Source organism: Enoplosus armatus, chromosome 8, assembly GCF_043641665.1.
Source record: "Enoplosus armatus isolate fEnoArm2 chromosome 8, fEnoArm2.hap1, whole genome shotgun sequence".
NCBI classification, from domain to species: Eukaryota; Metazoa; Chordata; class Actinopteri; order Centrarchiformes; family Enoplosidae; genus Enoplosus; species Enoplosus armatus.
The window spans coordinates 22,435,238-22,461,832 of NC_092187.1; the positions used below are offsets into that span (position 1 = coordinate 22,435,238).

The 26,595-nt window shown below is 40.2% G+C and overlaps 1 protein-coding gene across 1 annotated transcript in view; it reads left to right on the forward strand.

Moving 5' to 3' along the window:
* The first annotated feature begins 2,826 nt into the window (after positions 1-2,826).
* Positions 2,827-26,595, forward strand: part of LOC139289105 (uncharacterized) — a 30,133-nt gene continuing 6,364 nt past the window's right edge. Inside the window, exons 1-16 of the mRNA XM_070910619.1 lie at positions 2,827-3,043; positions 3,777-3,905; positions 5,252-5,326; positions 5,969-6,142; positions 6,346-6,503; positions 7,318-7,506; positions 7,762-8,323; positions 8,609-8,771; positions 12,519-12,630; positions 15,516-15,606; positions 17,967-18,053; positions 20,984-21,136; positions 22,860-22,989; positions 23,112-23,144; positions 23,532-23,629; positions 24,500-24,583. Coding sequence (XP_070766720.1) covers positions 2,969-3,043; positions 3,777-3,905; positions 5,252-5,326; positions 5,969-6,142; positions 6,346-6,503; positions 7,318-7,506; positions 7,762-8,323; positions 8,609-8,771; positions 12,519-12,630; positions 15,516-15,606; positions 17,967-18,053; positions 20,984-21,136; positions 22,860-22,989; positions 23,112-23,144; positions 23,532-23,629; positions 24,500-24,583 — 2,313 coding nt within the window. The 5' untranslated portion in view covers positions 2,827-2,968. The remainder of the gene's footprint in view (positions 3,044-3,776; positions 3,906-5,251; positions 5,327-5,968; positions 6,143-6,345; positions 6,504-7,317; positions 7,507-7,761; positions 8,324-8,608; positions 8,772-12,518; positions 12,631-15,515; positions 15,607-17,966; positions 18,054-20,983; positions 21,137-22,859; positions 22,990-23,111; positions 23,145-23,531; positions 23,630-24,499; positions 24,584-26,595) is intronic.

Here is a 26,595-nt window from a genome sequence, read left to right on the forward strand (position 1 = left end):
TACACACACATATATATATATATGTATATATATATATATATAAAACGTATACATTGCTACTGTATATTTTGTACTTTTATTTTTCACTTAAATATTGTAAATGTGTATATTTCTATTTTCTATTTCTTATATTTTGTACATATTTTTATCTATAAATTTATGCTACTTTCTACTCTTGAATGGGAGCACCGGTACTGTATAATCCCCGGCCCCCCCCCCCCCCGGGGATCAATAAAGTATTTCTGATTCTGATTCTGATATGGTCACCGTGTAACTGCTGGTGAAAAGTGCCGTCAGACATGCACTGCGCATGTGTACTGACCATTTAACGTGTCTAAAGCTGAGCCCACTGCCTATTTCTTTGTTTGCTAAAACAAAACCAGTCAAACCAGCTGCCAGTCAGATGTTTTTTTGGTGCGTGTATTGGTGTAATTATGGCACGGGTACTGGGTGCAGCTGAAAAGCACGAGCACTTCATTTCTCATGAGCCTTTCATTGCTGGAAATTCTAGTGGATTCCTAATAACAGTGTCCTTTCCTGTAGTCACATTAAAAATGAAGCCATTTCGGTGGAATATTAATATGACGACACTTTGTACCTTTCCTTCACATTAAACCTGTCATAGTTGGTCCTTGATAGGTTTACACATACTCAGAGTGTCCTTGTCTACAGCCATGTAAAATATGATTCGTTTTACAAGTAATGGTGCAATTTTATATCTTAGTTTCGTAAAATATTGCTTCAGTGGAAATCACTGACTCATTCCTGAAACTTAAATGAAAAGAAATTTGGTGCGTTTTTCTTCTTCTTTTGTACTGACATTTGTGTGCCTTTTCTTGTATTAGCCCCGTCCTATATTCCTGAAATACTCTGAACTACTGTGCGTCGTTGACCAGGATTGGGGAGGAAAATATAAACATGAAGTATAAAGTATTCCTACTCGTGTGCTTCTCTGTTCCTGCATAAAACATGAACTTATTTCACTTCATATTACCATTATTTTAGATTCAGATATTAGGTTAAAATCCAGTTTAAGTCGGTTAACTTCTCATAAAAAGTGATAAACTGTTTTGTTGTTAGCAAACCACATGCAGCCGTCTGCTGTCACTGCAGCTCTGTTTCAACCGTCGCTCAGTTTGTAGACAAGTAATTAACACCAAATCCACTGGACACACCTCTTTCTCGCTTCTTCGTATAAGTTTTGTGTTTATTTTATTAGTTTATTTGATAGGGACGGAGCTCATTGATCAACAGGAAGGAGAAAAAAAGAAACACTGTAATGAGTCAGAGTTACTCTAACAGGCTAATTTCCATCTGTTGTCCCTGGCCAGATGTTAAACTGGCATCCTACAAATGTAGAACAAAATGCCATATCTTAATGAGAAAGCCCAAAAAAAGCACAGTGCACATCCACCAATAAATACTGCCACAGCATGACACACCAGCTACAATCCATACTAAATAAGAAAAGAAGAAAGAGAAGACACTTAATATCTGGATGTTGACATGTTTCATTGTTAATAAGCCACAAATGTATTTGTCTTTCTTCAGTCCGTCATCTTTATCTACTGTAATGGAGTCATGTTGTTTATATCGAGATCATTATAATTCACTGCCTTGGATAATTCTGCTACGTACTGAACAAGTTCAGGAAAAGAGTGTAAAAGTTAACTGACCTGTTCGAAGGCAAAAATCCTCTTTCTGCTGACGTGATCCTTAGTTTTTGTCTGAGTGCTTTTATTTGAGTATTTTCTTCATTCCTTATTTCACATTACATTGGTTGTTGTAATAATGTGTATAAATCAACTCCAAAACCATGGAAGTCTCAATAGCCAAAGACTATTGATAAAATTGATAAAATATGGATATCAGTTTCATCCATATTACTAATAAAAACTAATAAAATTGAAGAAAAAAGAAATGGTCAAAAACAACATATATTGTAATGTACATTTGACATTTTGACATGCAAAACAAAAACATGAAAGATTAAGAACATTAACTGAAAGCAAAAATAATTTAAGCAACAATTTAGAAATGAAAATGTGTGAAATATGGGCAGAATAAGTAATCTGTGCACACAAATGAGTAAATTGACACCACAGATTTTTTTTTCTCAGTGACACCTCCCGAGCTCCATAAATGTTTGATATGTACTTCAATACAATTTAAATATTAATAGTAGAAATACAGACTGAGCAAAACAGACATTTAATCCTATATGAATCATCTAATTTCTAATGTATTTATATTACATTTGTATAAGTATATAAGTATCAGCATGTTTTAGATATGTAGGCAATACATTTTGGGCAAATCAGCAAAAAAAGGCACTGAATGAAGTGATTATAAGCTTTGTATCTGTTACTCAGTTTGCCAGGCAGCTTGAAAACTTCCTTTGAGGGGGCGGCGTTGGGATTTCAATCAGAAAACCTTTTATAAGAATACGATGAGAAGTTTTACAGTCGTTGCTTTTTCTGTCTGCAGGTGACTTTATCTGGATTTTCCTTCAAAACAGTTTCATATGTGTTTAGACAATTACATTCTGAGTCAGAATCCACGAGAGATTTAAATTGTATTACTGTATTGTATTGTATTGTTGTTGGTACTGGGAAAGAGCTGCAGGTTTCTTAGCGCTCTCGCCTGGACAAAGCAGGGTGAGCAGCAGATAAGGCACATTGTCCTGCAAGTGGAGACATGTCAACTGACTGGAAATGTAGAGAAAGCATGTGTGTTGTTGTGGGTGTGGCGGAACAACCGCTGCTTGTCTAACTGGAAGAAGTAACCTGAGCCGAAAGAGGGAAGAGGTAGAAAGAGTGACACACATTTTCACACAGCAATTGTCCTTCTCCCTGGTCAGAGTAGCAGATCTCTGCTGAAAACAAAACATATTTCATGTCTTTGCTATAAAAGAGAGCCAGTTTCAGATGTGGATTTGCATTCATTTTTGTGTGAAATCTAAAACGTTATGATGCCAAGTTTGGGATCAAAGAAGAAAGACAATCTATCCAGAATGGATACACACACTGAGGACTTGCCACAGGTAAGATTTCGGTTCATATACATAGACAAGAGAGCGAGCAACAAACAGCTTTTAACAGCTTTGCTGTATTCGCCTCCAGAGAAAACAGCCCTCTCGCTTTCATTAACGTCAGGTCTGTGCCGCAAGAGGAGGCAGAGTTTTGGTTCAGTTTATGGAAGTCTCTCAAGCATTTTTTAGTTCCTCAATTCAACCTGACTTCCCTGCTGTTACTAGTATCCCCACAAAGGAACACTTATTTACTCAGAAATGTGACAGGCAATGACTGATTTCAGGAAGACAGTATGTGCCTGTAAAAGCACGTGTTTTACAGATGCAGATGCTGATTGTACTTAACAACGAAGTGGTTCCTCTTTTCCAGCGAGCTGAGACTGACTAATCTTGTCTCTCTTAACCATCACACATAGCTGAAAGAGCACTTAAGCAGCGCTTCGTTTAAGTGTTGCTGAAGCAAAATACTGCATGACAGCTAAATGGAAGAGCATGAAAGCCCTAAAGTAATCTTACTGGTAGTAATCTACAAGTTATTTGTTAGTTTACCACGCAAGGCAAGGACACTTTAAAGGGCAAGATTTTGTCACGATACTATGCATACTTTAGGAAATGTGACCCAAGATTGTTCACATACAGTATGCTTTGTAAACACTAGGGATGACCTCTTACATATGGACATAAAAACATAACAATTCCCACGTATTAATACAGTTTATCTTTATTTACTGGTTTGTGGTTTCAGTTGAGCAATGAGATGCAGCTGACCATCATGCACAAGGTGAAGAGTGGAGAGTTGTCCATCGAGGATGCTCTGAACCAGGCCAGGATGGGCAGCAAGCAGCAGCTCAAAGCCAAGAGCCTGGCCGAGGAGGTACCTGCATTTTAAACATTTGAGTACAACATAGTTTTCTGTTCTATATTGAGAACTTGGGCAGGAAGCGCACAGGGTTTTTAGAGCTTTTTCACTGAAAAGAGCGGCTGAAAACAACACTACCAGAGCAGTGAAAATGAACCAAATCTGTAAAGTTGCCGGCCGGAAAACCAAAACAATTAGCTGAAAGGCGCTTAAATCGCTCCACAGAGCTGAGTGGAGCTGCAGAGTCAAGTCATAATTCTCTTTCACAGACAAGTAGCTATGTCATCTATTGATGATATGAGATATTGATTATAGCTGTTTTGACGAACAACAGTTCCACCCGCAACCTCACAGTGACCCCGAGAAGTTACTGTACCCAGCTATTGTTCGCCATAGAAATAGTTACAGTACGTAACTCCCCATACCAAACATATTTCTGTGTGTGTACAGATTAAATATACAAGACACAACACGTTAATAAAGTTATTAGCTGGTGATCGTAGTGGAGCATTTAGCAGCTAAAGAACCACACATTTCCCTCAGGAGTTGGTGGAGACCAAAAACAAAGCTAAAAGGAGCGTGATTATTGGACTTACATCTTTCACATGCACAGAAACACGACTCCGAATGAATGCCACGTTTGCTAAAATGTTTGTTTCATATGAATTGAAAATTATATATCAGTGTTGTGTATAATTTCCTCCCCCCGGGGATCAATAAAGTATTTCTGATTCTGATTCTGTATTTACAGCTCGTCTCCACTGCCCCCAAGTGGCTATTTTGGTTATTGCAACTTTAAGAAATAGTTAAACCACACCTTGTTGTTTTTAAAATTAAGTTTGTGTACTAATTAAACAAACAAAATACAGCATGTTATTTAGTGAGCTTTAGGTGTTAGTAGCCATACATAATAACTTTGGAGAAAGTGATTGAGCTAGCTAGCTGTTTTCCGCTGGTTCTAATCTTAATGCTAACCTCCACACAACACATAGTCATGACATATCGATCATCTAACTCTCTGCCACTTCAAAGTTTAGAGACATCATTTGCATCCTATATTGCTTTCTGAATGACCTACTTGAAAACTCTGAAGCTGGAGGAAACCTGCCCCACTTGAGTCCATGTCTGCTCCTTAAACATTGTTGTAGTAATAAGCTGCTCAGCCTGCTGGATGGGTTTTAAAATAAATCTCTGCGGCCAGTTTGATTTGCCCAGAGACATCTTTATGAAAGAATGTGGCTGCTTTTGTGTTGAGCAGGAAATACTCAAAGGACAAAAGATACAGTCTTTCAAGTCACTGAAAGGTATTTTCCCATTACGTGTTCATGTCTGATATTTGTTTTTTTTGGCTGTTGTTGCAGGAACAGCAGCCCTCTCAGTACAACTTCAGTGTTCACAAGCATAGCCACTACAGGTGGCAGAAGAGGGTCCTTCAGGTGAGTCAAAAAAAAAAGAAATCCCCCAAAAATACAAGAGTGAGAGCCGACAGCCATGCCAGCAGCTCTGTGAAGCTGCACAGCTGTGCTGTGAGGGTCAGCATGCTATCATGCTCACAACGGCAATGCTAACATGACGTTTAGCAGGTGTAATGGTTATCATATTCACCATATACATTTAGCGTATTAGCATGCTAACATTTGCTAATGTACACTAAACACAAAGTACACCTGAGGCTGATAGGAAAGTCATTAGTATCTGCAAGCATTTGGTCAGAAACCACAGTATTTTACAAATTAAAGTTTATACCTAAGGAACATTCGTCCTCTGGGGACCATAAATGTCAGTAAAATATTATAACATAATATAATATTATAAAGAGGTCTAGACCTGCTCTATGTGTAAAGTGTCATGAGATAACTTTTGTTATTTATTTTATTTGGCTCTATATGAATAAAATTGAGTTGAATTTAATTAAAAGATTTCATGGCAATCCATCCAATAGTTTTTGAGATATTCCAGCACAGTAAAGCTAAAAACTATATCAGAAGCTCAAATATGATCATTTTCACTGTGTACAGTAGACATGCGCTGATATACTAATCTAAACCCTCTCATTGTGATTCACTGTGATCACCCAGATTGATTTCAAGACCAAAATGCTGTGCAGCATAGAGAGAGGGATCGTTAAGCGACAACTTCCCTTCTCCACTGTCAAGAGTTGTGATGATGGAGTGGGTTCCAGGTTCTCCATTTCTTTTAAAGGACATCATGATTATGAATTGGAGGCCACATCACTGGAGGACAAACACAAGGTGAAGTCTTACTTAGTGTGGGTACATTTAAACTGTAAAAATAAACCAGCACATGGAAACAATGGAACAACTCTGTCATTTACTTCAAATAATTTGTGCTAAGAGGGGGAAAGATGTAATTCTTGTATTCCTTCGTGGCCAGTTGTTATTGATGCTTTCATGGGGGCTTTTTTTCAGGCTGACGGTTCTCTCTTTTTGAGCAGATTGTTCAGCTTGTGAATCAGATCATTTATGGGAACATATACAATGATCCTGAGGAGGGAAATGCAGAAACACGTCAGCAGCCTCAAGCATCACAGAGCCTTCGGGAAGGTGTCTTGTTACTGCACCGAGGCGGCCTGGCGTCATTCAGATGGGTGAAGTACGGATGTGTCCTTATTACTGTAAAGCTGTAAGACAGATATACAACAAATGTCCTGCAAATTATCTGTGGCTACATGTTCAGACCCACATTCAAAGTTACAAATTAATATCATTAATTAACTTTATAAATCGTTTTATAAATCAGGACAGCGAATTCTTAGCAGGAGTTTGCATTGTGCTCACACAGTGAGCATATAAATATGCTAAGACATATAAATATACTCTGCTTTGAGTGATAAATAATATATTATAATATATATAATATTTTTTTGATGAAAAGGTTGGGGTTAGGAATTCAGTTCTAAAATCTATGAATATGCTAATAATTTAACTTTTAACAACTACTAAACACAATATGTCACTGAAAACTTTAATTCTCAGCATATGTGCTCCGGAGGCTTCAAGTTTCATATCACACTTGTGTAAGTTTCACACCGGATAACAACTGGCTTTCAAAAAAACTGTAATGTCACAAAATCATGCTTGTACGTACACATGTTAAATGTGTCAAACTTCCAGAAGCAACAATAAGTAAAACAGTGGGAGGGGGACTCAAAAAGTCAGCATGTATAATAAAAAAATGCTTGATTTTAGAGTGCGCTCTGTAAAACATTTTTTAGAAATATGCTTATTTGTATGTTTGCTGAAAGAAGAAGATTGACACCACTCTCAAGTTTGTGCGCTAAATATGAAGCTCGACCGAGCAGGCGGTTAGCTTAGCTTAGCATAAAGACTGGAAACAGGGGGAGACAGCTAGCTCAGCTCCTGTTGTTGTGACATTACACATTACTCCCTCTCCATTTTTGTTCCAGATATGAGGTCCAGCTCCACCCGGGCCAGCTAACACTGGTCCCCCTCAGGCGACGAGTCCCCGCTGACGGTGAGGTGACGTCCTCGGTGTCCGTGTCCACCGTGATTCACCTGTCAGACGGTGACACCAGTGTACAGAAACCTCCCAGCTCGGACACTTTCACTCTGATCACCCACAAAAATGAGTACCAGTGAGTGAGGACTATTAAGATGTGGAAACAACCAACGGTTAATGAATTCTGTCCACCATGTGTGTTTTAATTTACAACCTTGTAAAAGTGTGTCATTTCAGTCAGCAGTCTCTTCTGCAATGCATTAATGTTTATTGTAGCAGTAATGATGCAGCTTTGTTTGAGTGATAATGTCATAAATATAGGCCTCCACTGTTACCAGACATATCTCAGCTATTTAGGGAAGTTGATTTAAGTTTTGTTGATTTATTGCAGGTTCCGGGTGCCTGTACCAGACCAAACATCTGCCCCTGGGGCTGTCCAGAGAGAGCGTGATGCTTGGGTCCAGGCCATTGACAAACTGTGTTCAGACTGGAAGAGGAAGTCCATGGGCGAACACATGTTTGTGCAAACAAAGGGTCTGCGAAATCTCAGCATATCCGAAGACACGGAGGACACAGATCTTGAGTCAAGTGGTGGAATTATCATTTATCCCCCAGCCGATTATACGAAGCCTGTCCCTAAACCTCGCAGCTCTAAGACGACTTCTGCTGAAGTTATCGGGCCGGATATTTTGCCTCCCGTCCCATCACCGACCTCTCCCACTGTTGCTGCCTTATCTTCACCCACTTCCCCTCAACCCTCACCCTCCTATACTGCACTCACACCCTCTACCAAAGTCCCAGAGTCTCTTACCCATGAATCAGCCTCGTCAGTTGTGAAAGGGCCTTCACCCCCGTGGATCCCGGCCCCCCCACCTTTACCCATCCAACTGAAGATGAATATTAAAAAAAGACGCACCAAGGCTTTCCACTGGGACCTAGTTGGCTCAGAGAAGGTAACAGTCACACTGTCGCTTGTCAGTTAAAACTTCATTCATCAGAAGACACTGAATTACCATTTGTTCACAGTTAAGTATAAAGCTCACAAAGGGCTTCATTAGTGTTGATTACTCATATTTAAATGCAGTGTTCTATTATTTTGGCAAACACAGAAAGGTCAGGATCAGCTTGTTTTCACTTCATTATTCCTCATATTGCTTCATTGTTCTTTTGCAATGTTAATATCGATTTCCTCTTAAAATGGAGTTGTCTCAGTGCTGAATTAATTTGTTTCTTGGCAGATTGCAAAATCATTTTGGATGCAAGAAAGCACCAGGAGGATTGAAATCGACACATCGCGCTTATATGAGCAATTTGCTGTTAAAAATCTGGGGACCTTTGGTGTGGCTGAGCCGAGTAATACCCAGCATATTATGCTCAACCAGAAGATTGCACACAACTTCAGTAAGTAGCCCAACAATTAATATGCCGCAACAGACCATTTTCAGTATAATTTCTATGTTGTAATAAAAAGGCATTCCTTCTGTGAATTAGAAGCTGTGGTGTGAAATAAACCCACTCTTTCCATAACCACCAGAGGGAAGCACCACATAGAAAGATTAACCAGGATCTCTGGAGGAGCGACTGTTAATATCAGGCTCCTTAATTTTCATAAATTAGACTTTAATTGGGAAATTAAGAGGAAGCTGACCTGAGAGCTGTTTTAGGGAGGGCCTAGAAATGCTGCCATTTTGCTCTTTTAAAATGATGGTTGAGACTTTAATGATGCCACAGCGGCTGTAAAGCAGACGGATGGATGTTCCTCCGCTGTGTCTGCAGGGGGCAGTGTGTCACCAATCCTGCAGTGCCATAACTGCCCACGTGATCTGCAGAGCTATTGTGAAGTGGAACATATTCTGTATCTCATCTAATGGCTTTTCACTTTTGATTAACTGAGTGTACGTGGTTTGTATATTTCAAGACCCAAGCTGAGAGGAGAACATTTCAGAAGCTCCCTCTCGCAGCTCCTCCAAGAGGCACAGACACTGTGAAGCGATACAGATGTGGTGGAGGTGGGCTGCTAAATGGAATCAGTGTGAGAGTGCGGACTGGGAACATAATTAGAGTTCACATGTTCATGAAATATGGATGGGAGATCTGAGCGACAACGACAGCGGTTTCCCGTCTTGATACAGAAAACCCCTGCACTCGGAGTCTGACCTGGAAAGTTTGGTTGTGTCAGGAGCAGGAGCTGAGTGATGACAGCCTGCAGGCAACCCGAGGCCATGCATCTTTCTGCTGCAAGTTTTAGAAAAATTTAGAAATTTGAAGAACAAGGGAAACTCTGTCACGCTGTCTCTCCTAATTTGGTCCTATTAACACATAAAATGAGTGAAGTACAAGTACCTACATTCTTGAGTCAAGTACAGTACTTTAGTCAACTAATTTAGTCATATTACACCACCGCATTTGTATTAAAGCTATTGACTGACTACTACTACGACATATATACTATAAACAATTGAAAAGACAATCAATAAGCTTTTGTTGTAATAAAAACAGAATCTGACGAAAGCCTGTTTACACTATAAAAACACAGGAACTCCCCCAGGATTCAGTTCTCATTGAAGCCGTATATAAGAAAAAGAAATCTGTTAAGAGGAATTCTCTTTCCCTCCTCTCTTGGATCCCCCCACGCAGACACACTCCCTGCGCTTGTTTGCATGTTTATCACCACAAACCTGCCTAAATATGTGCTGTTTATTCAGCTCATATCTCATTCTTTGCCACACTATTTATTTATCAGATCCCATTACACCGGGCAGCCAGTATGCATGCGAAATCTTGCATTATTTTTTTTTTTACAAAGATAGCAGCAGCTCAGCAGACAGTCAGACTGCACCTCGATCAGATAATATCGCAGGTATGTGATCAATGATTAACGAATAAACAAAGAACTGTTAATAATCGTCAGGCATGAAGCTGGCGCTCTTACTGCACACTGCCTTTAAAAACCTTATGTTGTTTGCAGTTGCACACTGAGGCAGATGGAGTGAGACAGCTTGAGCAGGTGGTTGTATTACTGTTGGGCTGCGGTTTTGAGTGGTTTCATCTGTAATCAACATGATACTTGTGGGCAACCAAGAACATCAGCTGCGTCTAGAGTCCATAGGACAACGCTGTAATGGTCCATGTACTTATTTATAGTATCTTAAGTGCTCCACAGGAATACAAAAGACTTGACGACAGGATTGTTGCTTGTTTTGATTTGTTTTGATTGCATTCTTTATAAAAATACCTACAGAGCGGATGAAGGACAGAGATACCAAGTTTGTGTGTGAATGTGGGATTCTGTAACATGAATGGCTGCAAGTTTTAGTAAAGTGTGATGAAATGAAATGTTGTCACACAGACTGGCAGTGGAAGAAGTACTCAGATCCTTTAATTAATTAAAAATATACTCCACTACAAGTCAAAATCCCACTTAAGTTAAAGTACAGAGGCATTAGAAGCAAGATACTTAAAGTAATCAAAAGTAAAAGTACTTCTTCTGCAGACAAAATGCCACCTGTGACTGATATATTATCATATATGACATTATGAGATTGTTAATACTGATGCATCAATGCATAAGGAGCATTTAACTGTAGAGGTGCAGTTAATTTTAACTACTACTACAGTTAGGTAGTGTAGTCCAGTTGTTCCCAACCTAGGGGTCGGGGCACCCTCAAGAGGTCACAAGATAAACCTGAGGGGTCATGAGATGATTAATAAGTCGTACAGTTACGTCATTATCTGTATCTGCTCAACCAACAAAATCTGTCTCTGTATCTGTATTCAGATAGAAGACCAGGAGTGGGCGTGGTTCATATAAAGCACGTTAAATCGGGCAAATGTTTTAATATTTCTTACCTAATATACATTCAAAGTATGAAGTAGAATAAAATGTAAATACTCAAAAACAAAGTACAAATATGTCAGAAGTGTACTTAAGTACAGTACATGAGTAAACCCACTGTGGGTGTGTATGATCAAAGTGCATTTCTGTTTAGAATGTGTGTCCAACTAATATGGTTATTTACCTTGAGAGGCCTGGTGCATGCTGCCTATTTAATGACTGGAAATGTCACACTCCTAATTAAAAGTACACCTGTGGCTTCCTGCACCCGGTGGGATACGCTCTCCATCTCCATACTCTAATTTGCCGGGGCAATGCCCAGTTTCTCTGAGTGCCAGTCAACAAAGGGCTTGATTTACACTTGTGTGTGTTTTTCTAGGCCAGAAGCCGAGCCCTCACACTTGAAGACGCTAGTAGTGCTCAACATTATTTGGATATCTGAAGTCGTGATCCCTCATTTGAATATGTGACACTAAAGCATCTGTTGGTCCTGGCGAGGGAATTACTATCTCTGGTCTTTAATGTCAAGGATTTAGAGACATGCTGATTTGTACCTCCATTCTTCTCATTTAAGATTTTAAATTTCTTTTAATCCAAAAACCAATGTGTAAAAATGACAAGTTGTGATTTTATGGGTACTTGTGCAAGTTTTGGCTGGGCTAGCAAATTAGGTATAGCGTATTTGTGAGCTTTAGAGGTGCCTTTAGGCAGATTTTGTTACCTTTGGACAGAGCCAAGCTAGCTGCTTTTCTGTTTCAAGTCTTTATGCTAAGCTAACTGGCTGCTGGCTGTAGCTTCATATTTAACAGATGGTGGTATTTTCACCACCATCTGGGGAAAGAAATGTTTTCTGTGCTATAACTTGCAGTGCAGCAACACGGAGCACCACCTGAGGAAAAGTTTTGACCATGAGTTAGTTGACACCCTCACAACTAAATGAAAGAAAGCTGGATGTGACACTTCTACATCAATGCGTCTGACTGGCTCAAGCATCTCAACTGTAGTTTGTAAAATTCACCATGTACTTTACATACATGTCTAAAATTCCTGAAGCAGCCGTCTAATGAATGCTTCTCACAGCTCCTGAATTATGCAGAGGCATTTTCTGTAAAACAAAAAAAAATCACATCAGCTTTGACTTGATAGAATGCAAATTTGTGCATTTCCCTTAGGCATTTGGGAGAAAGTAATTAAGCAAAGGACCCTTTGTCTTCAGAATGCTTTTTGAGTCATTTCATCGCAGGATAAGAGGACTATCTGTCAAGAGGAAAGCTTTCATGTACCATTGAGTGACTTTTCTATTGTTCTTCTAGATATTTTCCTCAAAAGTTTTCCAGTGCAACCGGGAGAGCTGAAGGACAAACTGTTCATCGTTAATGAGGAAGATGGAGGCCTGTCTGATGAGCACATCACCTCTCTGAGGAGGTATGACTTTGTGCCAAACCCCCCCCCCCCCCCCCCCCCCCCCCCCCGCTGATTTGTATTCATTCCTCATAGTGTCACAACTGAAGCTGAGGGGTGAATGACTTTTTGTGCATGAGAGTCCATGGACATTTGGCGTGTGTTTTCATTGGCGGAGACAAAACCTTTGGAAACTAGTAGCTTAGCAAAGCATCAACAAAGGATGTACAGTCAGGGCAACGAGAACCCAGTCAGTTCATGTGAGCAAGACACACAGGTTTGCCCAGAAGTCCTTCACAGTGCTCTAATACTAAAGAGCAGATGCCAGAACCTTTTACCAAAGCAGCTTACTGATAAAAGTTTTATCTCGGGTTATTTGCGGAGATGGAAACTATTGACGTTCCCTCAGGAAAAGAAGGCTGAAAGCGGGTAAAATGCTTCCTGATTGTTACCTGCAGTTTACTCAGTGGCTTTGGATGCTGACCTCCTGGAAGGCGAGAGTGATCTAATGTACTGTGTGGAGGATTTTATTTATTCTATGAAAACATAATATATATTTTAATGTGCCGTGGCGTAGGCCTGAGGAATACAATCTTGAAAGAACCACTCCCAACAGGTGCTGCAATATTAATGGCCGGTGCTACTCCGGTGGCACACAGCGTGGCTCATGAAAAAGTGAATGCCTTCGGTTTGAGGTCAGAACGCACGGAAATGACAGAAGGAGGAAGTCCAATTTAAGACGAGCAAGGTTCAAATTCAGTGCAAGACAGTAAATGGCTGTTCCCATCAGCGTCGTGCTGCTTTATAGAAGCTGACGAGGACCATCGGCGCTACTTGGCTTTTAATCACTTGCCTTTTTCCAGGCCACTGGAAATCAATGTAATGGCATGAGTCCAAAGGAGGACAAAGGTCAAAATGGAAAAGTATGTGTGATAGAAAAACCCATCCCCAATTGTGACATACATCTTTTTTAATTAATCTATAGGTCTGTAGATAGGCATGTGTGTTTTTTTATGTTGGATAAATAAGGACTGATATTTTGCATATGAACTCATGAATGTTTATTGGATTTTAAAGAAACAAATTAGGCTTCTCAAATATGCAGACGAGGAACAGAAGCGCGTAGTTTAAATGTATTAATGTTTATAGTTTGTACGACTGTAACCAGCGATGCCATTATCCATGCCAGTCAGTAGCATTTTCTGTGCTGCGCCTCACCTTTTAATATAACGTGACATAACATTCAAATAAATAAACTTTACAATACAGATAAAGATTGACGCTGAAGTTTTCAGGTGGCCCAAGGTGTAAATAAGGGAAAGTATTTCGCATACTGGTTGTAGTACTATCAATAAATAAATACAACTAATACATAAACTCTGATCAAAGTTACTCAAATAAAAGCCAAGGAGGTAATCCAATCCATAACTCCATATACAGCAGGCTGTTTGAGGAGGCCATACATTTTCAACATGCACTCTTTCCCCTTAGCAATAAAATATTCATTATGGAATCGACAGACATCAGCTCTGCAAGGAAAGTTTCTACTTTTGTGATTGTTGCCAAGCTTCCATCTTTTCTTTATGTTGAGTTTTTTTTGTTTGTTGCATGTGTGATTATGTTTGTGATTATTTTTAACCATGTGACTACGGTTTCCTTGTTTCCTGTCTGATGAGGACCCTTGAAGCGGCTATAATCAATATTATTATAATAACTGTGGATAGAATCGTTGCTTTTCAGCCGCAGCAGGCAGCAGTTTTAAGCAAAAAACAGAGACTGTCTAAGCACCAAACGGCAGACACAATTAGCAACTAACTGCTGAACATAGTGAAGCATTCAGCAGCTAAAGAGCGACATATTTCCCTCAGGAGTTTGTAGAGACTGAATATTGGACTTTCAATTATGAGGTGGACACAAACACGTTGCTCAGTAACTGCTGGACGTGTAAATAAGCAACTATTTGCAGCCAACTTCACCGTGTCAACTTCAAAGAGCCCAAATTACCTCCATGCTGGTCGCCCTGCACTGGCTGTACAGTACCCTACCGAATGAATTTTAAGATCCTCCTGTTTGTTTTCAAAGCTCTTAATGGCCTGGCGCCCCCCCCTAAATATCCGACCTCCTCAGCCCGCACTCCACCACTGACTCTGGCCTCCTCGTCATCCCACGATCCAACTACAAACTCAGAGGTGATCGTTCCTTTGCGGTTACAGCCGCTGGAACAATCTCCCACTCTCTCTTAGATGAGCCCCTTCCTAAAGCTGATTTAAAACTCTACTCAAAACTCTACTTTTATTCTTTAGCATTTGTGTCCACCTGAATTTTGCCCTCCTGTCTGTTTTATATATTCATATATTTTGTCTCCTAACATTTTTACAATGTTTTATTATTTTTCTTATATATTTCATTGTTCCACTTTACAGCACTTGGGTCAACTTCTGTTATTTTTGTGCTCTATAAATAAAGTTGACTTGACTATCATTTTGAGGCACACACACACTCATAAAAAAGAATAAAGCACCTTCTTGTAGTTTTCTCCAAATTCAGACAAAATGGCGAGAGCAAGACCGTTAAAGCGCCATCAGGGTTTAAACAATGTCTGTAGGAACTATTTATTACAAATGTAACACTCAAAAACTGTGAGTGATTGATCAGATTTGATCACACCACATGGTGACCAAACAATCATCAACTGTCTACAGATTAATTGATTAGGTTGATTAGCTTAAAAGTACGTGGCATCACCTTTTTGCAACTGAGGCAGAAAACATTGTTTTCACGAAGGATCTCATCACTCGTAGTCAGAGAGTGATTGAGAAAATACATTTTAGGGGCCTTTAAATATTTTAAAAACTAGTGCAGCGTCTAACAAGAACAGTCATATTGTTATGTTTGTTTTTATTTTCAAGGTACGTCCCCACCATAGATGATGTGGAAATGTACAAATCCCACAAGGGCCCTGTGACAGAACTGCATATTGTGGACCAGTACATGATGGAGGTACGGTCTTTAGTTCCACATTTTAACCAGAATTAAGACTGTAATTTCCTTTGGATTTGAATTGTGACCCCAGCAGAATCTAATGCAGCTCCTGCTCATGTAGCACTTTCTTTAGGAGGGCTTGTTGAGTCTTCACGCACCTGCCTCCTCAGTCACACACGGTGGGTGTCATGACAAGCTCTTAGCATTCATCTGGTTATCACCTTCCAGCATGCCTGGCAGTCATCTGACCCGTGTGCGGTTGGCTAAGGGCTCCAGGAGGGGTAACAGATGAACAGCAGGATCAGCCCACAGTGCCTTTCAGGAATATTTGACACCAGACGTAAGGGATTTTATATGTAAGAAACAGGGTGGCATCGCGTATGGAAACCTCCTGTACTTCTGGAGGCAGACTGCAGTGAGCCTGAATGCTGCTAAATGGAGAAAATAATCAGTCCTCTTTATTGCTGCCAACTAAAGCAGGTATTCAAATATTCCACTTAATAGAAACTGAAATGGCACCATTGAATTAGAGGTGATTGCTCTCTCCTTTGCAGGTTTAAAAAAAAAAAAAAAATCAAATATTCTGCAATTTTCAGTCATTCCACACATTCTCCCCCTAAAACCCATTAAATTATTTAAGGGCTGACACGTTCTTCATGAATCATCACAGTTTTACCACTTTTAGCATGATTATTACTTGGACTCAAATGTGTCCTCCACGTGACGCATTGGATAGTCAACCTCAGCTGCCTTCTGTACTGCACCGTCGACTCATATTACCAACATGAGTGATCTGCTAATGCTTTGCAGTCGTGCTTTTTAGCCACGCTAGCTGTGTGGCTCTAGGCATGGCATTGTCAGTCTGTCAGTTGGTCCAGCGCTTTAGTCCGGACTGAAATATCTCAACAAATATCTGATGGATCGCCATGAAATTGTCTACGGACATTAATGGTCCCCAGAGGATGAATCATGCTGACTTTACTGACATTTTTAGTTTTTAGTGAAACATCTTAAGTACCGGATGGATTGGCATGACATTTGGTACACAAACTCAGGTCCTACTCAGGATGAAATGGAATGTCTTTGGTGATCCTGACTTTTCATCTAGCACATTTTAATTTGTCTATTTATGACCAAATACCAGCAGATCCAATGACGTTCCCATCAGCCTCAGCTGTAGTGTTCAATGCTAATTGGCAAATGTTCGCACGCTAACAAAATAAAACGGTGAACATGGTGAACACTAAACGTGCTAAACATCAGCATGTCAGCACTGTTATCATGAGAGTTAGCATGCTGCCATTAGCATTTAGCTCAAAGTGTGCCAGACGCTAAAGTCTTGTTTTCCTGTAGACAGTTGAAAATGGTCTTATTCTCTGTCCAACAATTCAGAATAATCACTTTCCTTTCAGGATGTCTGTGGAGGACCCTAGAGTGTCATCTGAGAACAGGTTTTCTACCATTAAAGAGAGCTATCAATATGTTAGTGTTGAAGCATTGACCTTTTCCTTAAGATGAAACAAATCCCAATCATCAAATCATCGTTTCACTACACTCTATATGAGGTCTTTGTATGTTCTTAAATCATGCCTGTCATCTTTCACTGGGAACTTCAATTCTGTGTCAAAGCAGAAATCCCTGCAGCAGAGCATTACTTTCTCACATTTGGTGAACGCGAGAGTCTCTGATTATGGGTCTGAGAAAAAATCTGCAAAATACCTACGAACGTGATCACTTTAAACTTTTAGCCCAGGAGCAATGAAACAGTGTTGGAACTTGGCATGGAATCAGTATGATCTGTTAACCTCCCATTGGAAATTTAAAATGTGTCGGAAAATGTGACAAGACGAGGAGCATGGTGCTCGAGAGTGCGGAGGATGACACATTCTGGGACATTTATGCTAGAAATAGCCAAATGATTACATGGTCTTGATTTCTAACACTAATCCTAATATCATTCCTTAACCATCCGTCAGACAAAGTGCCCTTTGACTTTTGGGAGACGGCACCTGAGCATGAGCGAGACGGTCTGACAATGTGGAGTGATTTATTAGAGGTTAGCACCGACTCAAAGGTCGACTAGGCAGCTCAGCCAATCGTTGCGAGGTGTCAAGCCTTCACTTTCTCTATTAAATCAGCCTGTCGACAGGCCCGCAGCACTCTACCTTTGCCTGAGGTAATCTCGCCCAAGAACTTGAATTTGTGAGAGCAAGCTGGAGCCCTGCAACGACTGTATCTCATTGCAGCATCTCCCTGCAGCTCTGCTGTTTAGATAATTCTGAATAATCACATGGAAATAGGTTGTGTGATGATGTGATAATTGCTCTCTCTTCTGTGTACACACAGCTTATTACGCTCACATCTTTTCCCCGCCACAGTTGTGCAACATCCCCTGCCTGAGCACACAACTCGACCTGCTGCTGACTCTGAGAGAGCTCCCGATCAGCATGAACGACCTGCAGCCTGTGAGTTTACTCGATCACCTACGGAGTCAAATCAAAGGTCGAATCGGATGTTTTAAATTCTGTCCAATTCCTTCAAGCTGAGAAAGGGTAAAACCACAGCCTCCAAAGCACACGGCGAAACATGAACATGCAAATTTATTCCGTAATGCAAATGCAAATTTTCAGATACATCGTGGCTGTGGACATAAATGAAAAGACCATCTGGGGACAAACTGACATTAATACATGAAAGCTTTTCTCCTTCCAGCTTGAGCTTTATGTTTGAAGTGGTGGGTGAAGTAGTTTCTTTTCTATTTGCTGGATGGTTAAGACTCTTGAAAACAGACAGACATGAGAGGCACTTTAAGATCGTCATTTGACAGAGAAGAAAAGATCTTAATCAAATCAAAGTTCCATTTTTCTGTAGGTGGTGTAAAACAAAGTTTTATCTTTATCGGAAACCCGATGAAAACTTTCCACCGCGGAGAGCTGTGAAAGAATTCATGAATTTCTTAACTTCATTTAACAAACTTCTGGACTCTCTTCAAAGACAAGCACTCTTAAATTAATACAGGTAAAAAGAAATAAAAAATACAACTAAAATATATATTCATTTTTGTTTTTGCATATTTTAGCATTTTCTTAACCTTGACACATACAGCCAAATATTTAAAGCTTGTGCAGTCGTCATTAGTCAGAATAATCGTTAACACTCTTATAGACGATTGCTGTTTATTGACATTGGGGACTGCAGGGTGTGAAGATATTGCAGTCAGACAAGAATACCTCCCAGCTCTTCTGTCATTGTTTTTGTTTTTTATGTAATTCTCTCAAGCTTCTGTTTCTTTCAGCATCAGTGTTTCAGTCCTAATCTGTTGTCTGCTGGCTGTCTGAGAGTGAAGAGAAACAATGGATAAGAATGATGGCACTGTAATCCATTGACTGTGACAGCAATTTTTCTTTGTCTAAAACACAGAGACAAACATATCGTCTGCTGGCAAGAAAGATTAGCAATTTCATTAAGTTTCAATTTACTCTTGGCTTTTTCTTGCTGATCTTGTTTCTCTTTCTGCTGCGTGGTAGCTTAGATTTATTTATTTTTTAAAAAGGTTTTTCGATCAAACTTTGGTATTTGCGTGCAGGTACTCTAATCTACAGTCCACAGCGTAGTGTGTCACTGCCTCACAATACAATGTGTTCACACATGGAGAGGTTAGGGTCCTCTCAGTTGCAGAATGCTCTAAATCCTTCAATTCTCTGACACGACAGACTTCTTAAAGCCAGAACATTAACGAGGATTTACCCGCCACCTAACAGACAGGGATTGAGGAGAGAGAGTGGAGATGTCACCACCTGGGGGATGTTTTTCACCTACTATGTGCTTGTTGGTGGCTCATTCTTTAAACTGTTTGCTGTGCCCTCTGTGAAGCAATTTCCAAATGTAAATAAGAGAGGCAAAGACACAGAACCAAAGCCAGCGATGCAGTGGACAGGGAGAGCTCTGGACAGGGACGCATCCCCTGGATCTGTGATGTACTGATTTGTAAAACCAAATGTTAATCGCACCTCCTTTTTCCAATTAAAGTCACATTGAAACATACGTTAGAGAATCTTCAGCTTCTGTAATATGATTAAATCTAGTCCCTCAGATTTGATTGGATCACTAATACGGAGCTGTACTGAGATACTGGGCTGTAGACTTGGTGGTCTCCACCCAGCACCGTTTGGGGCTTTCTCCACTGCGTTTTCTCATAGGAAAGCTATGACCCAAAGGTGAGATTTATGCTTTATCAGAAGTGTCGTACAAGAGAAATGTCTTAAAGAATGCAGACGGATTGGTTGGTTTGGCAAATGCATGGCTGGTTTATTTCCCCCACCTCCGTTAAAGACCAGCGTGCAGTCGCTTCCCGAAGCTTTCCTATGGAAACCACTCGGATGAGACTCCACCCACACCTCCCTCAGCCGCGTTGTTAAATCAGGAGGTGGAGGACGAGGGAGAAATGAATAAATTAGAGCACAAACGTGTACTGCTGGAAATGTAAACAAAGCCTCTGCCAACTGAATAGTCAATTTTTTAACATTTTACAGGAAGAGGAAAATCACTCAAAAAGTCCTTTTAAACATATATTTGTCATATACCAGGAATACTATTCTCTAGTTGTATAATAATGGCACAGTTTACTTTTTGACTTACTTTTGTACAATTTTACTTCAATACCAAATCAGATGGCCCTTTAAAAACAGGTTACCTGACGTCATGGGCTGAGGTGTTTCAATTATGTTTTATACAGACTACAGTAGGTTTTGCCATGATGGTACAGATGGTCCTGTGCAAAGCCAGTAGACATAATGTAGCTGGATATCTGCTTTCTCTTCTGTGTAATTGAGGCTGGTAGGTTTTGGGAAGTTATTCTTAAAACAGGAGCATATGGTGGGAGTGTCGTTGCTGGCTGGCATGGCCCTTATTTGGAAAACTCTTTGTCAAGGACTACGATTCCCACAGCATCAACTCCTTTTTCCTCCAACACACCATTGGCAAAACCTAAAATCCCACTTTCATTTCATTTCAGTGTGATTCTATCCATATTCATCAGGATCTGTTCAGAACTGGTTAAACAGGGAAATGGTGCGATATTCTAGAGGGATATTTGTACTTGACACAATTGCATACCAAATAATAATCTTGCCAAACAACAAGGCCCTGATTATTCATGTTATGAGGTCAAAAGAGGTGTTGTGAGATGGCTGTTTATCTTTATAATGTAAAATAATAAAGCCTTGAGATATTTTTGTCTACACTCCGTCAGCACAGAGAGCCCCAAAACAAGCGTCAGCCGTTATTCCACTTGAATTTCATTGTTGGTGTGTGGAGACATGAATGCCAAAGACTGTATGTGGTTGGATTACAGAACAAAATGACTTTGCTCTGAGCCCCTGTGTTTGTCTTCCAGCTGATTAACCAGAAGATCATAATGTGCATGCAGCTGAACAACTGCAGGTCATTTGTTTCCGTGCTGGAGTACCTCCTCGCCATTGGCAATTACCTCAACGAGAACACCAAAAAGGAAAAGGCCAAGGGATTCCGCCTGTCCTCCTTAACTAAAGTACGATTCCACAACTGTTGCCTGACCTTTGATTGAGTTACAGCACTAGGCTAATAAGACCACTCATTGATATACACAGCAGAGCTCCTCTGCATCGTCTTTCAACTTTCTCTCTTGTCCTTCCTGTTGCAGCCGCTCAGGTTCACTCAGGTCTTTGACACAGTCCCTCTGATTGTGTCACTACCTGGCTCTTAGAAGCGAACCATCATTAACTGCAGTCAGTGGATCTTTTCATCAAATCTAATGTCTGAGCCTGTTTTCTGCTTTATTTAAAAGGGATAATTTTACCTTTTGGGAAAATACGCTTAATCACTCTCTTGCTGAGAGGTAAACGTCCCTCGTATCTGCCCAGTATTTATGAAGCTGGAGCCAGGAGATGGTTAGCTTAGCTTAGCATAAAGGCTGGAAACAGGGGGAAGCGGCTAGCCTGGTTAATACCAGCATTTCGAACGCTCACCAATTAAAATGTTATATCTCAGCAGAAAAAACGTATAAAAAGTGTAAAAACTGCGACTTTCTCATTTCCTGGCCGGGAGCAGTGACTTCTTGAAGTCCGGCGACCTCCGAGTGACTACAAGACTTCAGAAGGTCACTATTCTAAGAAGTAGTCCATAAAACCACAACGTGCTGTTTTCACACCTCTGCCTTTGTACGGAGTAAACAAACGAAACAAACAAAGCTAAGTGCTAAGCTAAGCTATCTGCGCTCTGGCCGTAGCTTCATGTTTACTGGTATTTCGCAACATGTTGAACTATTCCTTTTAAGATTCAGTAGTTGTTGGATGTAAAGTGTTGTCTGGGGTTTGTCTTTCTCTGAATTTAGTTTGAACCACTCTTTTGCGTGCAAGTCTCTCTACTGGGAAGGTTTAAGGGGCAGTGCCCTTGGCACAGAAGTAAAACGTCCTCTGCTCCATTTAATGAAGCCGAGGCCTCGTGTTCCCTCAGAGGCGTTTCCAGGTCTAATTGAGAATAGTAAACTGTTGCTACTTGAGACGGACTCTCACCAATTAACGGCCGACTGCTTCCAAGAAATATATATCGAGGTTATCTCAGATCTTTTTTTTTTTGTTTTTTGGTTCTTGTTGTTTATTTTCCTTGTGAACATCAATACTTGGTGCATGTCTTATATACGTGGTCCCCAGAGGCTGGCCTGAGCCTTAAATTGGTAAACAACACAACCTAGAATAAGACTATGAGGGCCTATCACAGGCTTAGAGAGGCCCCTCTTGCACTTCAACTGTGTGGCACCATCAAGTGCAACGTGGTTTGGATTTTATGCAAATACATGAAAGCACACTGCTCTTCATTGTCTCTCTGTTTGATTAATTTATCTATACTATATTTATAATTTAATATATATTATAATATACTCATACTATATGATATTCTGTTATTTTTCTGTACTATACTTAGTCCGATGTACACTGTTTACATATGATCTGAACATACACATATACATTTACATTGGTGTTCACACACTCATACAGCGAGGCGTTAGCGAAGCTGTTTAAAATAGAAAATCCAAGGTAAACCTTTGTTGACGATGAACAAACAATCTATGCATTGCTTTTCTATTCTTTCCGTGGCTTTCAGTTCGTAAGATGCAGCACACACACACACACACACACATAGGTCCTGTTTCCTTTATGTTATAAGTCCTTGTACTGTGTGACTCCACATTGTTACAGACCCCTTTTTTCACTCTGTGTTTTCTCCATCCACAGCTCTCCCAGCTCCGTGGGAACGACAGAAAGTTCACCTTGCTCCATGCCCTTGTGGAGCAGATTATGTTGCATGAACCGTGCTTGGCCACTTTTACCCAGGAGTTGGCAGAATTTGAAACTGTCCCGGGAGGTATTTGCTAATCAAGATTTAATCAAAGCTGAAAAAAGAAAAAGATCTGTGTGGTTCTTTTAATCGAGGTCTGTTGAGTCCTCGATTAAAAGAACCCCCCCCCGTCTCTCTCTTTTGTACAGCTTCCATCAAAGGCCTGACCGCAGAAGTAGATGGTGAGTAGATCAGATTTTACTATTGTGTCCAAAGACTGTTTGCTGAGATCACTGTAATACTGACCCTACCTCGTTTGTGCCAAGTTAAAAGTAAGGAAGTGTGATAGTAACATTCACTAGATCTTCCTGTTATTGTATTTTCAGGATACTTGTTTGAAACGGCGTGATCTCATTGTCTAGGGAACATATGGGCTCGATCCAATATATTGTCTGTATGATGACTTACAAACAGTTGTCACAAGCACAAATACAGCACTTCACAGGATCACACAGGGGACAGCATCTGATTTAAAGCAGCTGTTTGCTTCACTGGTCAAATATGATGGATGGTAACCAAGGTGTGTGTGTGTGTGTGTGTGTGTTTGTGTGTGTGTGTGTGCTGTGCAGTCCTGAAGAATGAGCTGCAGAAGGTCATTCAGTATAGAAAGACTTCCAAGAAGAGAAATGCTGGAGTTCATCACCCAACCTTCGCCAAAGACCTGAAGGTGAAGTAGTAAATCTTGTTTATATATATATTTTTTTACACATTCATATAAAAACGTGTCTTCTTGTAAACAAACACGGTATTGATTACATTCATTGTTTCTCACACAAATGAGTTTCCATCAGATAGTTGTCTTCCTGCCGTCTTTAATTGGCACATTGCTGCCTTTTATGGAGCATAACAGCCACTGGAGATTTAAATGAACACAAATACAAATATTTGGATATGCACAGATAACGTGCTCTGAACAGATATGAGCAGCATATAAATATTAGATAGAAATATTAGCTTCCCACCACTGAGCTGATTGACACAATTTGACCTCATACACACTCTTAGTAGTGACAGGGTCTCCGATGTCCATTGAGGATAAACATAAATCTGTTTAAAAATGAAAGGCTTCTTATGGTTTCATTTCATTCTTTAGTATCTAGTGTTGTCTGTACTGAGCAAACAGGAACTGCTAGCAGCCAAAGCAGAGTGAGCTTTTTATTATTTACAAACATTATGGCTTTAAGAACTTTGCGTTAGACCAATAGGATCAGGTGCATACAAAAAAACTAAACAAACTGAGACACAATAGATAGAAGTATTAACATATAAAAAGGATATTTGTATAAGTACTTTCCATTGCATTTTCATTTTTCATGACTTTAAGGGCTTTCCTATAAGAAACAAACTCATGAAATACACTAAAGCTAAGTTTCACTTTCATATACTTGATTAGTGTACATTCAACTTTCCAAAAATAAGAAAGTTATTAACCAGAAAGTCATCTTTGCTGTTGTCAAGCAGTAAAGTTTGAGCAATGATCGACTAAGTGAATGAACGGACTCACCAGGAGTTCCTTGTGCTTTTCTCTATACCCCAGATGGCAATTGAGAAATACAACACGGAGCTCTCTGCACTGACGAAGATGTGTGAGGAGATGAAGAAACTCTACTCTGTCATACTGGTAATCCATGAGTTATTATTTCAATATCACTTTTGTACAGCCTCGGAGACGGATTGCCCTCCGTTCCAGTCGTTTCTAGATGGCCCTCTTCAACTATGTGCCATCTTATCTCCCCACCCTAAACTGGAAGGGTACATATATTTCAGAGAAAGAAGTCCCCGAGGTTACTTTTTCCCCAGGTATCCTTTAGGGCTTACACGAGGATGTAATGCATGTGATGTACAGTGTGTAGCTGTGGCCTCCACATCGTTTAACAGCAAGCACCACTGATTTGCAGCTTTGAAAAAAAAAGAAGCTATATTTGCTTCGTCGGATAATTTGTTCAGGATTACTGAACAATTGCTGCCGTATCGTGTAGCCAGAAAGTGTGAGAGACAAGTTCATGCTGACCGTAAATGTGTGATGTCACATCGATGAATGGTCCACAAAAGATTAAAAATGAGAGGCTGTCGGAGCGCCCCTGGTGGGTTTCTGATGTGTTTTTTTTAAAAAGCAACGCATTAGTCCACAAGGACACATACCACAGTTCTGTGATTGTTTGCTTTTACAGAAAAGTAGTTCATACAGTAGTCTTTTTCATTTTGTGACCTCTCTTTTTAAATATATCGTTCACATGTTACAATGCATTCCTTCACGCTTGCACCATTTATGATTTAATGTCACGGCTCAGGAAATGGAGGAAAGGGTTGGACCCAAATGCAGATGAAGCAGGCGGCAGGACGATTTCAGAGGTTTATTTGAGAAATAGCTTACAGGACCTATGAAAGAGAGCCTTGAAGGTCTCATATTATGCTCATTCAGCTCTGTATTTTTATTCTGGGATTCCACTAGAGTAGCTTTGCATGATTTACAATTCAGAAAAGTCCTTATTTATCTTCTACTGGCCCCTCGTGCAGCCCCTCTGTTCACCCTCTGTCTGAAACAAGCGACCTGCAAAAACTTGAAGAGTAGTCCTGAGCAGAGCGCTCCAATAACTTAGACAGACTGAGCGGGTGGATGAGGGCGTCCCTGTACTTGGTGGGCGGGCTGTACCTGGATCAGATGACCTATTGGGGGTGTGGCTGAGTGCGATGACTATATAGTTGTGACGTCACAACCTTACAGAAGTCCTGGCGGCTCGTTTAAAGGCATAGATTCTGAATAGGGGGTGTGTGCATTTCTCTGTGGTCTGAGCCTTTTTATACTTTCACAGTATTTATACAGCACCGAGACCTGCTTTATAATCACACAAGACATGGAAATCTCACTTTCTACAGTGTGGGACCTTTAAGAATATACATACCTATTCAACCAATTAAAGATTATACACAGGCTCCACTACTCCAAGGAGAACATATACCCAGAGGTGTCACCTTATGTGCTATAAATGCCAAACGTCAGTGGCAACTCTCCTTCATAGTTTTGCTGACCCAAATTGAATTGAATTGAGGTCCAATTTTTCTGGACTGACATCTGTAGCATCGTGTCTGAAGTTACACATACTCAGAAATGAAAGTAACAAACACACTCCATTTGGAAAGGATAAGATATGCTCTGGAAGTCAGGCTTCTACGATTCAAGGAGACCTGGAAACCACTCATACCACGCAACTATAAATCCAGTGCAGCACACACTACACTGTAAGAGAGGCAATTGAAGAGTGAGAGGTCTCTGAGGGTGGAGGGAGGCGGGAGGGGTGAAGATGAGTATGGGAAGGATAGCATGGAGGGTGTGGAGGGGGGAGAGTAATAGGGGAAGATAAGGATTGGGTGTATTATGGGGAGGGGGGCTCCTGGATAACTTTTTTTAATCTATTTTGCATTTAGATATTTCTGTTTATTATCTGTTTATTTAGATATCACCTCTGTGCCCTTTATTTTATTTCATTTCCTAATGACTCCTACAATACTTTATGCACAATTGTTAAGAACCATGAAAATGAGTTTTGAACGCACAAGTGAAATATAACTGCTCAATAAAGAAAGATAACTGCCCAATAAAAAAGATAACTGCTCAATAAAAAAAAAGAGAAG